This window comes from Hibiscus syriacus, unplaced genomic scaffold, assembly GCF_006381635.1.
Source record: "Hibiscus syriacus cultivar Baekdansim isolate YM2019G1 unplaced genomic scaffold, ASM638163v2 tig00110065_pilon, whole genome shotgun sequence".
Taxonomy (NCBI): Eukaryota; Viridiplantae; Streptophyta; class Magnoliopsida; order Malvales; family Malvaceae; genus Hibiscus; species Hibiscus syriacus.
In genome coordinates this window covers 90,836-106,038 of record NW_024062585.1, presented here as the reverse complement: position 1 = coordinate 106,038, position 15,203 = coordinate 90,836, and the positions used below count along the sequence as shown (strand labels likewise).

The following is a 15,203-nucleotide window of genomic DNA, read 5'->3' as shown; positions in this document are numbered from 1 at the left end:
TGGTCACATGTTTTGTTGATCACGATGGGATAACGATATCATTAAACGAGTCTCAGTTAGGCGTGTTAAAAATATTCGATCCGTTTATCCGATGATCCGATCCGAATAATCGGATATGAGTTGTCTTGCGAATTTTGATTTTTTTATTATATAAATTCAGGATGAAGACAAGGTAATATTTGTACAAAGATTTTCAACTATTTGACAATAAACACTCATACCCCTACATACGCAGTCACGAACTCGGGACCTGAAGGATAACAACAGTCTCTTAATCACTAAGGTCACTTGGTTCATACTGAATTTTGAGTTTAAATATCTAATAAACCTTTATATTTTTCTAAAATAATCTAATAGTTCAGCCCATATCAATATTTAATTTTGACACCGTCCCTAAATATCGATAACATTTAGAATTGTTTATGAACGTTTTTGAAATAAATATTGTTAAAACAAAAATAAAATCTGCATGAATTAAAGATATTATTTTAGGGAAATTTTAGTTCAAAATGATAAAAAATGTTCATTATTTAATAAATAATTGAGAATAATATTCTTACCATTATCTCCTTCTCACTATTTGAGAGATAAAATTACAATATCAATCGAAGGAAAATTTCTACAAACCAAATACATCTTAATTTTTGCATTTTGCATTTTGCATTAGATGCTACTGCAATGGTAAGATGCTCCTTTTATGACCGAAAAAGAAACTTTGTTAAAGAGAGGGGGTAAATTGGTGATTAAAATAATTTAAGGACGATCGTGTTACTTTGTAAAAGTGAAAGGGTATTACCGGTTTTCCACTGAAAAATTACGTCTTTTTAGGGCATCTAGCTGACGTGCAAGGAAGTAGAGAAAATATAGAAAAAAACCTTTGTCGGCTGTGTTGAGATGTCGAATGCCAACCGTTGGATTAAATATAATCCAACGTCTCAGAAAGAAACCCTAGCTAAACCTAAGCTGAGAGCGTGGCTACTTAAGCTGAAGCAGGCCGCAACTCTCGCCCTCATTCTCTCATTTCTCCATTCTACACAGCTTCTGGTTGTGCAAATCCAGCTATAGTTCATTTTAGCAAACAGGTACAAATCTCTTTGAAATGTTAATTTTCTAATTTTTTTTGTTCTGATTTGGATAAAAAATCTTGTCTGATTTGTATCTTGTTGTAAGATTCTTATCTGTTTGTTTTATTTGGATAATACTGGTTTGTGTTGTTTCGGATCTGATTCCAATTGTTTTGATTGGGATGAGTTTTTTAAATTTTATGCTTCTATGTTGGTTTAAAATCTTATGATTTTAACAGATCTATTGAATCAAATTAAAACCAGTGGAAATCTTGTTAAAAAAATAATCTAAATGTAAATGTAACTTTTTTCTCTGATTGAAACTTTGGATTGATTTTACTGGAATAGTTGTATTTTAAAATATAGTAGCTGTACTTGAGTGGAAAGATCTCAATATCGCTGGTTGACCTGAGCTCGAATCACAGCGGCCACGTTCGTTGATACTGATTATTTTCAGTTTTATACATTGGATTCATTTCCTTTCTCTAAAATAAGTTGAATGATTGTGTATATAACTTTTTTTTTTAATTTTAACAAATGGATGATGCACTTATTGTTGGATATTCATAAGATATGGTTTTATGTTGTAGTTCTTGTTGTTGTTAGGCTTGAGATTTGTGTTCCTTCTCGGTTTTTTCATTTTCTCCGGCGAGTTCTATAATGGGTAAGGAGAAGATTCACATCAACATTGTGGTTATTGGCCATGTCGACTCTGGGAAGTCAACAACCACTGGCCATTTGATCTACAAGCTTGGTGGTATCGACAAGCGTGTGATTGAGAGGTTCGAAAAGGAGGCTGCTGAGATGAACAAAAGGTCATTCAAGTATGCCTGGGTGCTGGACAAGCTTAAGGCCGAGCGCGAACGTGGTATTACCATTGATATTGCCCTGTGGAAGTTTGAGACCACCAAGTACTACTGCACTGTGATCGATGCCCCTGGACATCGTGACTTTATCAAGAACATGATTACTGGTACCTCCCAGGCTGACTGTGCTGTTCTCATCATCGACTCAACCACTGGTGGTTTCGAAGCTGGTATCTCTAAGGACGGTCAGACCCGTGAGCATGCTTTGCTTGCGTTCACCCTTGGTGTCAAGCAGATGATTTGCTGCTGCAACAAGGTGAGCTTTAGAACTTATTTATGTTTATTATTATTATTGTTCTATTGATGGTCTTTTACGATAATTTCGGAGATTTAAGGTGTCTAACTGGTTTTCAATTATTTTTGGTATAGATGGATGCCACAACTCCAAAGTATTCCAAGGCAAGGTATGATGAAATTGTGAAGGAAGTCTCTTCATATCTTAAGAAAGTTGGGTACAACCCTGAGAAGATCCCATTTGTCCCTATCTCTGGTTTCGAGGGTGATAACATGATTGAGAGATCTACCAACCTCGACTGGTACAAGGGTCCCACTTTGCTCGATGCTCTTGACCAGATCAATGAGCCCAAGAGGCCTTCAGACAAGCCACTCAGGCTCCCACTTCAGGACGTCTACAAGATTGGTGGTATTGGAACTGTCCCTGTTGGTCGTGTCGAGACTGGTGTCCTTAAACCTGGTATGGTCGTGACCTTTGGCCCCACTGGTCTGACCACTGAAGTTAAGTCTGTTGAGATGCACCATGAATCCCTCCCGGAGGCTCTACCTGGTGACAACGTTGGGTTCAATGTTAAGAATGTTGCTGTTAAGGATCTCAAGCGTGGTTATGTTGCTTCGAACTCAAAGGATGATCCTGCCAAGGAGGCAGCCAACTTCACCTCACAAGTCATTATCATGAACCACCCTGGTCAGATTGGAAATGGATATGCCCCAGTTCTCGACTGTCACACCTCCCACATTGCCGTCAAATTTGCTGAATTGTTGACCAAGATTGACAGGCGATCTGGGAAGGAGCTTGAGAAGGAGCCCAAGTTCTTGAAGAACGGTGATGCAGGGATGGTGAAGATGGTTCCGACCAAGCCTATGGTTGTCGAGACATTCTCGGAGTACCCACCTCTTGGACGTTTCGCTGTGAGGGACATGCGCCAGACCGTTGCTGTTGGTGTCATCAAGAGCGTCGAGAAGAAGGACCCAACCGGTGCCAAGGTCACCAAATCTGCCGCCAAGAAGAAGTGAGGTTGCATTTGAGCAATAATTGTGACTGCAAGGATAGTTTTCTAAAATCTGCTTTTATTTTTAAAATCTGTCATGTTTTGTTTGAGACCCTGGTCATCGTTGTTGAATCTATCTTTAGTTTGTCTTGCTCAATTTCCATCAAAGCCCATTTCTATTGATGTTTTCATGAGGTGTTTCGCTTGCTTTGCTCATTAACTTGGTAGGCATTCAATCTCTCTTAGCTATTTGTTTTTTGTTGTTTGAACTCGACCAAATTCCAGTTTCTTAATTAGGGGTATGTATTTTCCGTAAAATAAAAAATAACTTTAGGAAAATATTTTAGATGCCGTATAGATCATTTGCACTAATTAATAAATTTTCTAAAAATTATTTATTATAAATATCAAATACATTAAATATTACTTAGATGTTTATTATTTTTAAAATATTAAAATAATTTATTTAATATTATTTATGTAAATGTTATTATCAAAAATATTATTTCTATAATTGTATGAATGAAAATAATAAGACTAATATATTCTACTAAAATAAAAATATTATAAATTATATCAATTCTTTGTTAAAATAGGAATATTATGATATATTTTGAAAATTATGAATATATATATATATTTTAAGTTTTTTTAAAACATCATTAGAGTATCATATTAATATTAAATGTATAAAAATTAATATTATTTATTTGATTTTAGGAAATTAATAAATAATATAAATTTTATTAATAATTTATTATATATTGCTAAAATAAAAACATATATCATATATTATTATATTGTAACTAAATATATTATTACAATATTAAAAAATATATCATATTATTAAAAATATTAATAAATATATTTTAAACATTTTAATAACTAATATTTTTATTAAAATGATACTAAATTATTATATTAATATTAAATATATAAAATAATATTATTTTGAGTATTTATGTTTTGAAGTGAAAAGTTTGAAAAATGACTTATGTAAAATCAAACAATAAGTCATTTTCCCAAAAATGCAAAGGAAATTTTGTTGAGCAAGAAAATGTTTTACATTGACCACCTTGTTATCTGCGAACCAAACACTATAAAATGAGGAAAACGTTTTTCAAAAAACATTTTACGTGAAACAAATATATCCTAAATCTTTATTTTAGTTATTATTTGTAATGCTTTGAAATTTGTTCGAGAGTTGCAAGTTTTAAAGTTTGGGACTGAAATGTAAAAACAAAGTTAAACAGGTTCAATTAATTAAATAGGAAGTTCAAAGCATTAAATTGAAGGAAATTAATATGTTGGGATCAAATTGGAAACAATTGATGAAAATTAGGGACTGTAATGAATGTAATAAAATAAAATGATTGCTTTGAAAGGATTTGTAAGTTAATGGACTTAGCTGTAAGACAACTGAAATTATTAAGAATCAAATTTACAAAAAAAATATTTTATAAAATTCTTGAAATATAATAAAATAGTAGTGTAACACTTACCTTTGTTAATTTAACGTTCAGATAATTTCCGTTCATAAATTATATGTTTTATAGATTATGATAAGATATAATGATTTAATTTTATTATCTAAGCCATGTTATAAATATTTTATTTATGCATTTGATATTTGAAAGTATAGGAATTCCAATTTCATAAGTTACGTATTTTCGCATTTTTATGAAATGTTTTAAAGATTTTAAATATGTCATAGTTTTTATAATTATGAAATTTAGGATTATTTTAGTGATCGAATGTAACATTTATGAACTTATTCAATGTCGAAAAGATTGAATTTAAGATAATATACGTATCCTATACGGTAAAAAGGATTTCATTATGCTAACAGTGTAATCAATTATATGAATCAACTTACTTTAATGATTAAATGAATCGTTGTTGTTTCTAGATATAACAGATTTGAGCACCAACGACTACAATTGGTTGACTGAGTGTTTATTGTTAAATTGTTAAAAGTGTTTAGAATAAATATTATTTTATAATCACTTTAACTTAATAAAATAATAGTATAATCAATTAATGGAATGATCGACAATTAGTTCAATTAAAAAAACAATATAATCAATAGATACTATTAACTTCTATTACCTAATAACATATCTGACTTGGCATTTAAAAAAAATCACATTAGTGACAAGCGATCATTTATCCCGTTACTTCCCGGCAAACTTCCCATTTCCTTCTCTAACAGTCATGATTCAAGCTTAAACATCACCGATAAGATAAACTCGGATAAGATCCAGGCTGGTCCTCCGGTGATGCTGACAGTTGAAAATGCATGCTACCATAGCTCTCCAATAAAAGCTGCATATCTTTTATGTTATCATATTGGAATGATGATTATCGACAAACAAATAAACATGATCGAAAAGGAAAAACAAATAACACCATAATTTACGTGGAAAACTCAAAAGGGAAAAACCACGATCAGAGGGAAAAAATTTCACTAATATGAAGGAATAAAATACAGAAGGATTTTGGTGAAAGAAAAACACTTGATATCTAACATTGACCCTTAGTATCTATTTATAGGGATATATATTTGATTACAAAGGAAAACTAAATAAAGTATAAATAAAGTTTTCTATTTTTAATCAAACTTGGTTTCCTTCTTTTCCAATATTTATATATTAGTTAATTTGTGACACTTTGAATTCGAGTCTAACTCTAACAAATCTCCACCTTGACATGAATTCTAAAAGTGCAAAGGTTTTGAGACAAAACACCCAAATTCGATATGACACCCAAACTCAACAAAAACAATTATTCACTTCAACGAACAAGTTCTCCATCTCTTCCACAACACCCCTCAAAGGGGTAATCTTCAGTAATGGACACCGACCAAATCCAAGCTTTTTCTAGACTTGGATTTAGTCTTTACATCAACATGATTATCATAAGCGCCAACTTTGCTCACAAATGTGTTTCACCACGAGCAATATCATGCACAACACGATCCCGATCATCAATGATAGTTTTATCTTCAAATTCAACATGTTCATGAAATTGAACTTTTTTATGCTTCACATAACCGTTCTGACCACGGTTATTTTGTTTAACAACGTTATTTGACACGGTGGATGAAACACCAACTGCATTATCTAAAACTGTTGAACTCTGTAGAACATAAAGCTTGGTAGTCTTTCTCTGCCCTTTCAACACAACAAGAGAATCCTTGCAAATTTTCATAGCTCCACCTTCACTGGAGAATTTGTACCCTTTTGAATATAGAATACCTAACGAAATTAGATTTCTACTCAAATTTAGAACATGTCTCACATTACCAAGTGTTCGAACAATCCCATCGAACATCTTAATCTTGATTGTGCCAATACCTGTGACTTTACAAGGGACATTATTTCCCAAAAATACATCACCTGTAGAAACAACTTCATATGTCGCAAACCAGCCACAATTAGGACTTATATGAAAACTACTACCAAAGTCAAGTATCCACTCATCACTTGTTATAAAGTTATCGTCAGCTGCAACTAGGAGTTCTCCGTCATCATACTCCTATACTATACTGACCTCACCAGATTTCCCAGAGTTCTGCTCTACAGCTTCTCTTTTGATTTTATTTTGCAGCTTGTAACACTCAAATTTAACATGACCTTTCTTTTTACAATAGTGACAAGTTTTACCTTGGTTGGAAGATTTCGATCTACCTTTTCCAATATTATCAGAAGAACGCTAGCATTTTCTCCCACTGCCTGAGCTAGTCAATTCATGCATCACCAGACCATATGTCTGGAGCTCAGAACCAGATACAAGATATTTCATCTTGTCAAATGAGTGCAGGCCATTGTAAACTTCTTCAAGAGTGAGTGTTTCGTGACTGTACAAGATTGTATCTCTGAAAGACGAGTAGGAAGGAGACAACGAACATAAGAGGATTAGTCCTAAGTCTTTTTTATCATGCTTCACTTCTAAAGTCTCTAGATTAGAGACAATTTCCTTGAATGCGGTCAGGTGCTCTTCAAGAGACAAACCTTCTGCCAACTTGAGCGAATAAAGACATTGCTTTAGGTGCAACTTGTTGGTCAATGATTTTTGCATGCAAAGTTGCTCCAATTTCGCCCACAAAGATGCATCTGTTTTTTCTTTCAACACATCCTGTAAAATTTGATTTGATAAGTGTAAACGAACCTGAGAAAGAGATTTATGATCCTTACGCTTTTCCTCATTCATCCATTCTGTTACCGAATTCTCATCAAATCCTTCTATTGCATCGTTGAGATCTAATTGTGCAAGATCATATCAAATCTTCACCTGCCATAGTGAGAACCTGGTGTTTCGATCTAATAGTGGAATATCATACTTCATTATTGCTATAATCTTGAACCCAAAGCTCTGATACAAATTTGTTATTGTAATACCCCAAACATTAGGTCAGTGACTAGATTGTAAGAATTCAAAATTTAGCGGTTTAATTTTAATAAATTGAAATGTTCAAGGATTGATTTGGGAATTTTTGTTTAGGATATATTATCAAAGGTTTAAGGATTGAAGGGAAAAATGGTTTTTGGCATGAAATGAATTTAAAATTCATTTTAAGGTTATATAACATGTAAGGAAAAGGAAAGAAAGGCCTAGAAACTCTTTTCTTCTTATTTTTCCACCGTGAAACTCCATTGCTAAGGTGAGTAATCTTGAAGTTGATTTTTCTTGCATTTTTGAGTTGGTTTTGTGTTTTTGGGTGGTATAGACGCTTAAGAAAGCTTAAAGATGATTAGAAGCTATGTGATTGATAAGTTAATGGTAATTTGTAAAATGGGTTTTTAAGGGAGTTGTTGAAAATTGATTTGTATTTGGATTTTAAGGATATATTTGACTTGTAAAAGGTCTTAATAAGATAATTGAGGTATTAGAAATGATTGGGAACATGTTTGAAAAATGAGTTTAATTTTTAGTTTTAAGTGTTCTAGTGAAAATTTTGGATGTTAAAGGGGATTTAATTGATATAAGTTGGTTGTGATAAGTGTTACTGAGTTTATGGGCATGAATGGAGTTAGAAGTATGAGATTTAGGTGAGTTTTTGGTAAAATTCGAAATGAAATAAGTGAATTATGGGCAAGAGTATCGGTACTGGAAGAACATTATCGATATTGTATAAATCGGATGAACATAATCAATACTAAAGGGGTAGTATCGATAATGGGGGTACCGATACTGTAATTGAAGAGGAAATTCCAGAATGCAATTTGGGTATCGATACTGAGGTAGGTATCAGTACCATAGAAGGGAAATATCGGTATTGGGTGTAGATTATCGATACTGTTCAGATTGAAATTTTGAATTAGGTGTTTCATTTAGTTTATGTAGATGCTGATTTTTTAACGATTAATTGAGCTCCGATATTCATCTTGGTCATGTTAACGTATAGATTCAATCAAAAGCAAGTGCTGAACGAATTGAGCGAAAGTGAAAATAATTTTTACTTAAGGCTTAAGTGAGGCAAAGGTGAGCGCATACTACTTTAATGTATTAATACAAGGAAAGAAGACTTGTGATGAGTCGACTTCCAATGATTTTTAACTAAAATAGAATTTTTAATAGTTATTTATATTTTTATGGTTTTATTTAAACCGTAATTCAAAAGCATTGATTTGATTTCATTACTATGAGTATATGTTCAATGTGAATAAATGATAATTTGAATAATGCTATGTGAATACTTATATGGTTAAAGCCCAAAGTATGTGCTATGAGAATTAGAGGTACAATTGACATGCCAAGAGTCGAATGTTCTACGCGGTCCTTTGGGACAATTCTATGTGGTCATTCGGGACAATTCTACGCGGTCCTTCGGGACAAATCTATGTGGCACTTCAGTGCATATTCTACGTGGCACTTCGGTGCAAATTCTACGCGACAGTTTCGACTGCAATTATAGTGCACAACCTCACAATACTCACATATCTTGAGTTCTTAGTGATATGTGTTGGGTTATTTAAACAAGTTAATATGAATTGAACAGTGCATAACAATATATGTTATTTATATGAAATGTATATTGTTTTTTGTATTCAATGTTTCCCCTAAAATGTTTAAGTAAATGTTTTAATGTTTTATTATGCTCATTTATGTCTCACTAAGTCAAAGACTTAGCGTGTGAGTGTTTTCACACGTAGGTCCAGAGAAGTCAGCAGAGTAAGCTATGTAATGCATAATACCTTTGAAGAAGATTAGATTAGACTGATTTGAATAGTATGTGATTTTGTTATTTGAAATTTTGTTGACATGTACTACAAATGTTTACATCGCAAATGCTATGATATGTTTTGTAACTATACTAATTAGAGTTATGTAAATGTTTTAAATATTTATTTTCATTGTCTAATATTAAGTTTGATTTTAATTAGTGTTAATGAGGGTTTCGCCACTCAAATAAAAGTAAAAAGTCAAATTTTAGTTAGGATTTCAAAGAGTCAAAGCATTAAAAAATCAATGTGACACATCGGATTCATATCCAGATCGAATACGGGTCGGGTATGGGTGGGGGTGTTATAATTATAATATCGAAACGGTGATTATCGACAAACAAATAAACACGATCGAAAAGAAAAACAAAGTACACCAGGATTTACGTAGAAAACCCAAAAGGGACAAAACCACGGGGCATAGGAAAAGAATTTTGCTAATATGAAGGAAGAAAATACAAAATGATTTTGGCGAAAGAAAAGAACTTGATATCTAACCCTTAGTATCTGTTTATATGGATAAATACTTGATTACAAAGGAAAACTAAATAAGGTAGAAATAAAGTTGTCTACTTTTAATCAAACTGAGTTTTCTACTTTTCCAATATTTATACATTAATTAATTTATGTCACTTTGAATTCGAGTCAAACTCTAATATTTTAAGACCGAAAAGGCAACACCAGTTTGAAGTAGGAATGGCAGAACGAACCAAACCCGACGGGGAAACCTGAAACCCGACTAAGTTCGGGTTGGTTCGGGTTTGAATAATATCGGGTCGGGTCGGGTATCAGGGTAAAATTCGGGGATTTTTTCGGGTTCGAGTTCAGGTTAAGGTATCCCCGCCCCGATTATATATATATAATATTTTATATTTTTATATTAATTATATATAATACAAACAAAACATTTTGGGTTCGGGTATAACATTTCGAGTCGGATTCGGGGACGGGGCAAAAAAAATCCCTGACGGGGCACTCCGATAAAAAACCCGACGGGAAACGGGGCGGGGATGGGGATTCATTTCGGGGACGGGGATGGGAGAGCAAAACCCGCCCCGTTGCCATTCCTAGTTTGAAGAGACCATAATTATTCATTATCCAAGTTAGTTGAATTTATTAATCAACACATTATTCATTGGTTTCCCCGTAATCTTATTTCAATAAAGGAAGAAGCATTTTTTTAATAAGACTTTTAAAACTTCTAAAAAGACACCAAGTAAATAAATATTTGGTTTCTGCTAATGTTTCACTACAGGAGAACAACATTTTAGTCCAGAAATGGTGTAGAAGGCAAATTGTCTGTACATTATTAGCATGGGAACGTATGCCTAAAACAGGCCTGCATGCATGGTGCAGCAATACTTGAAGATTCGACAACACGTCGTGCTGTTGTAGCTTGTTTTCCATGTTATGTAAGCAAACCCGCGATCTCTCTTTACAGCTATGGGGATGTCGGGTTTTCAGGAGCTAGGGTGATTACTACTGAGATAACTCAGCCTCAAATTAGAGTGAGATGTGAAATTTTTTATTCTCTTTTTCATTCATTAGAATATCTGCAAATCTATGATTGTTGAACATGTGTGCAAGAATGCATAAAAGAATGGTTAAAGAACTTTACATGGTACAACCGGGAAAGCTTGCCTATACATAAGTAAGCCTCGGACAGTATGTGGTTTTAAGCAGCGTCAACTACTTCCTAGAGTTCCCCCAAACACTTAAGTGGCTCAAAATTTCCTCAGTTAAGGCTCTTAAAATAGCCCCAATGAGGTGATCAGGAAACTCCAGGGAACGGCTGACATTCCCTTTCGCATGCTATGGTTTCTCTGTACATTTATGCAGAGAGGTTTCGCTGTATAAATAGGCAAGGATCACCAAGTTCAGGTATTGACATGTTTTGAAATTCTGTCTTTCATATTGCTGGACATGAACCTGGACGATATTTGAGGGTCTGTCCTTTCTAACCTTTTTTTTTCTTTTCACCTTTCAGAACTCAAAAGTATAAAGGGAACATTTTTTTTCAAGGTATAACACAGTTTCTGAGCTTGGCAGCCTTTTCTCAATTTAATTCTCTTTAGCATCTACAATACTTGAGATTCTTGTTAAGATTCGATCAGGCAAAAAAGACATTTGAAAAGAAGATTGTACTGGCACCACTTGGATTCTTTTCCTCTCAATTGTCCCATAGTTGCGTCCATGTTCACTTGCCTGAGACCATCTTTCCGTGGAGGTAAAATAGTTTCTTAATGAATCTTGAAATACATGGATAATCATCAATGCTTGCTAATCTCAATTGTTGTTAATAGTATGAATGGAGAGACAACTGGCACCAATACTAAAACAAATATGTGATTCATCCTCAGCTAATTGGAGCATGTCAAAAGTTATCTGATAATAAACATCGGTTTTGGCAACTTAACTGTTTCTTTAATTGAATCAAGGGAGGAAGCTCATTCTTCCAGTTGCAGGCCTTGTCAATATTCAAGTCTATAAAATCTATGGACACCTAACCATCTAACCCCCAAGTAAGACACAGAGAGTCAGCTGTCCTCTGGAGTTCCCTCGATCACTTCACTGGGGTATTCCGGTCACCCACTTAAGTGTTTGGGGGGAACTCTGGCTGCCACCTGACACTGATTCCAAAGATGAACATATGAAGCCATAACTATACTCTTCTTTATTCAACTTACACATATTATCATGATTATTTTACATACCATGCATCATCAAGGTTTCTTGCTCCAAGTCATTCATTCCCATTTTTTATCCAATTGTCTCAGGCAGGAATTTTCATCCTATTTCTTTGGATACCACAAGAATGAAGTTTGAGGATAGAGTTTCACTTTGTGCTGTTCAAAGGATCAACAGGTGGAAAAACTTCACCTCTAAGACGTCCAAGGATCAACAGGTGCAATATAATTGTAATGCAATTAAGAAAATGAGAAACAAGTTCCTGAAAATTTCATGGTAAAATAATTTCGATACAATCCTATGTCACTTGTGATACCCTAAATTTTGATCGGTGCAATTTGACTTAATCTCCATATTACTTCTTTAACTCCTTTTAGTTTTATACAATCAAATTGAACCATTTTCATGCATATCCATATTTCATACCGGCACACTAACAACATACAATCATCAGCATCATTCAAGCACATACCAAACATATCCGTATTAAAGTGTAGCATAATGCTAACACTCTCCAACGCAAACAACGTATCCCATGAATGGGTTAATATTCTTTTATCTCTGTAACATGTCATAGGGCCTGTAATGCCTAAAATCAATACACATGTAACTTCATTGACTTGACAATTCGATCGAATCTCGAAGGTCACATTAGTCACTAAGACGACCTAGATTATTATTAAAAAGTTTTAATGTTTGAAAATATCAAATTTAATAAAATAATTTCATACCCAAAATAATTTATTTAATAAATATCCTCTTTCACAAATTGATTATAATAAAATGGAATAAAAAATCATTACAATTACATTAATGACGATCCAAGACTCTAATCCTTTGAGTATCGATACGATCCTGATTAATATAACCAAGTGAAAGGAAATGACAAAGAAATAGTATGGTATAGAAGTATGGAAAAAACAGAAGCAATGAGCAAACATAGAACAATTAATCAGAATCAGTAGCTAACAACTCTTAATGATTTTAAGTTATTTAATAAAATATGTAAAGAACAAAGTACATGGCATTTACAGAATGGTGACAGAGAGCTTACAACAGATTTTGCAGATACAAATAATACAGTAGTAGAGAGCTAATGCTTGAGAAGCAATAGTGATAACAATTTTCCCTATGCGTTATACATTGAGAGCACCATAAAAGAATTAACTAGTGTTGTTTATGCAATGTATTCAACTGTAGTCATTTCAGGTCCCGTAGAAGCACTTACAAAGGGATTATAGCATTGATCAATGGGATCAAAAGCATATTTGCAAACTTCAGCTTGATTAGAACGTTGAGATACAACTCCTTTGAAGTCTTGGTCAAAGCGATGCCAACGTCTATCAACCAGATGCCTTAACTTACCACACAAATGAAATTTCGAACAAGGTTCAAAAGTATGTCTGTCATTTTTTTGGTTGAGTTGGACGAGTCATGTCCTTTTCCGTGCACATATCGACTCTTATTGAATTAGTAAATTATCGAGTCATATTGAACATCGTTAAGAGTCTTTGGACATCCAAGGTTCAAAAGTATATCCCCAAGCTTCTCCTTTATAGTGTACGAGTAATTAGATTCTGCAAGAGTTCACTTTAAATTTCTCTTCTGAATCGATCCGTTACTGATGTTTGATCCTTTGAGAACTATTTTGAGTATTCGATTCAAAACTTGAGATGATAAGGGGTTTCGGTAAAGGTTTATCAACATCATTAAGACTTGCTGCAACAAAATAATCCCAAACTTTTAATTTTATATACTTCCATTAACATTAGCAACTCAAGAGCTAAAACTAAGCAGAAACATGCCGTTAAAGGGGAAGAAAGAGTAAACCTTGAAATAATGGGTAGCTTTTAAATACAACTTAGGAACAAAAGTAGCTTTGAATATTTGAATCTTACACAACAATTCCATAGAGTACAAACTTAAGGCTTTACTTGGCCTCAGACGATGAATGAAAGGTCTCACACGACAGTGATCAGATCATCAGGGTCATCTACTGTCCTTGCTTCTCCTCTGCAGCGTCTAAATAATGAGATGCCAAATTAGAGTGAGATATGAAATTTCGTATTCTCTTTTTCCTTCATTAGAATATCTGCAAATCTATGATTGTTGAACATGTGTGGAAGACATGGTTACATCAAACATCGGAATGCATAAAAGAATGGTTAAAGAACTTTACATGGACTGTGCTGTTAACCAGCGTCAACTACTTCCTAGAGTTCCCCCAAACACTTCAGTGGCACAAAATTTGCTCAGTTAAGGGTCTTAAACTAGCCCCAATGAAGTGGTCAAGGGAACTCCAGGGAACAGCTGACATTCCCTATCTCATGCTATGGTTTCTTGGTATATTTATGCACAGAGGGTCGTTGTATATATAGGCAAGGTTCACCAAGTTCAAGTATTCACATGTTTTGAAATTCATAGCTTTGATGTTGTTGTTAACGAACCTGGTCGACATTTGGGGGTCTGTCCTTTCTAACCTTTTTCTATTCCCCTTTTGGAAGTATAAAGGGAACATATTTTTCATGCATAACACAGTTTCTCACGCTGGGAAACCTTTTTTCAAGTGAAATCTCTTTTAGCATCTGCAATACTTGAGATTCTCGTAAAGATTCGATCAGGATAAAAAAGACATTTGAAAAAGAAAATTGTGCTGACAGCACTTGGATTCTTTACCTCTCAATTTTCCCATAGTTGCGTCTATGTTCACTAGCCAGAGACTTCTAATACCATTTTTCTATACAGGGAAAGCAGTTTATTAATGAATGTTAAAATACATGGATAATTATCAATATTTGCTAATCTCATTTGTTGTTAATATTAGAAAGGAGAGACAACTGGCACCAATACTAAAACAAATATGTGATTCATCCTCAGCTAATTGGAGCATGTCAAAGTTATCTGATAATAAACATTGGTTTCGGCTACTTAAACTGTTTCTTTAATTGAATCAAGGGAGGAAGCTCATTCTTCCAGTTGCAGGCCTTGTCAATATTTAAGTCTATAAAATCTATGAGAAAAATTAATCTGGACGCAATACTAGACCAGATGGATTCTTGGGAAAGATTTTGTGGTCAAAAGTTGCATGAAATTCTGGTTATATATACTTCAATCCTGGGAATCATAGCAGCTGTT

The 15,203-nt window shown here is 33.7% G+C and overlaps 1 protein-coding gene across 1 annotated transcript; it reads left to right on the top strand.

Annotated features, from left to right (window-relative positions):
• The first annotated feature begins 969 nt into the window (after nucleotides 1-969).
• LOC120214487 (elongation factor 1-alpha-like) lies at nucleotides 970-3,182 on the top strand. The gene is made up of 3 exons (XM_039212375.1): nucleotides 970-1,082; nucleotides 1,703-2,186; nucleotides 2,300-3,182. The coding sequence occupies exons 2-3, from the start codon at nucleotides 1,725-1,727 to the stop codon at nucleotides 3,179-3,181; spliced, it is 1,344 nt and encodes a 447-aa protein (XP_039068306.1). The 5' UTR covers nucleotides 970-1,082; nucleotides 1,703-1,724; the 3' UTR covers nucleotide 3,182.
• The last annotated feature ends 12,021 nt before the right edge of the window (nucleotides 3,183-15,203 follow it).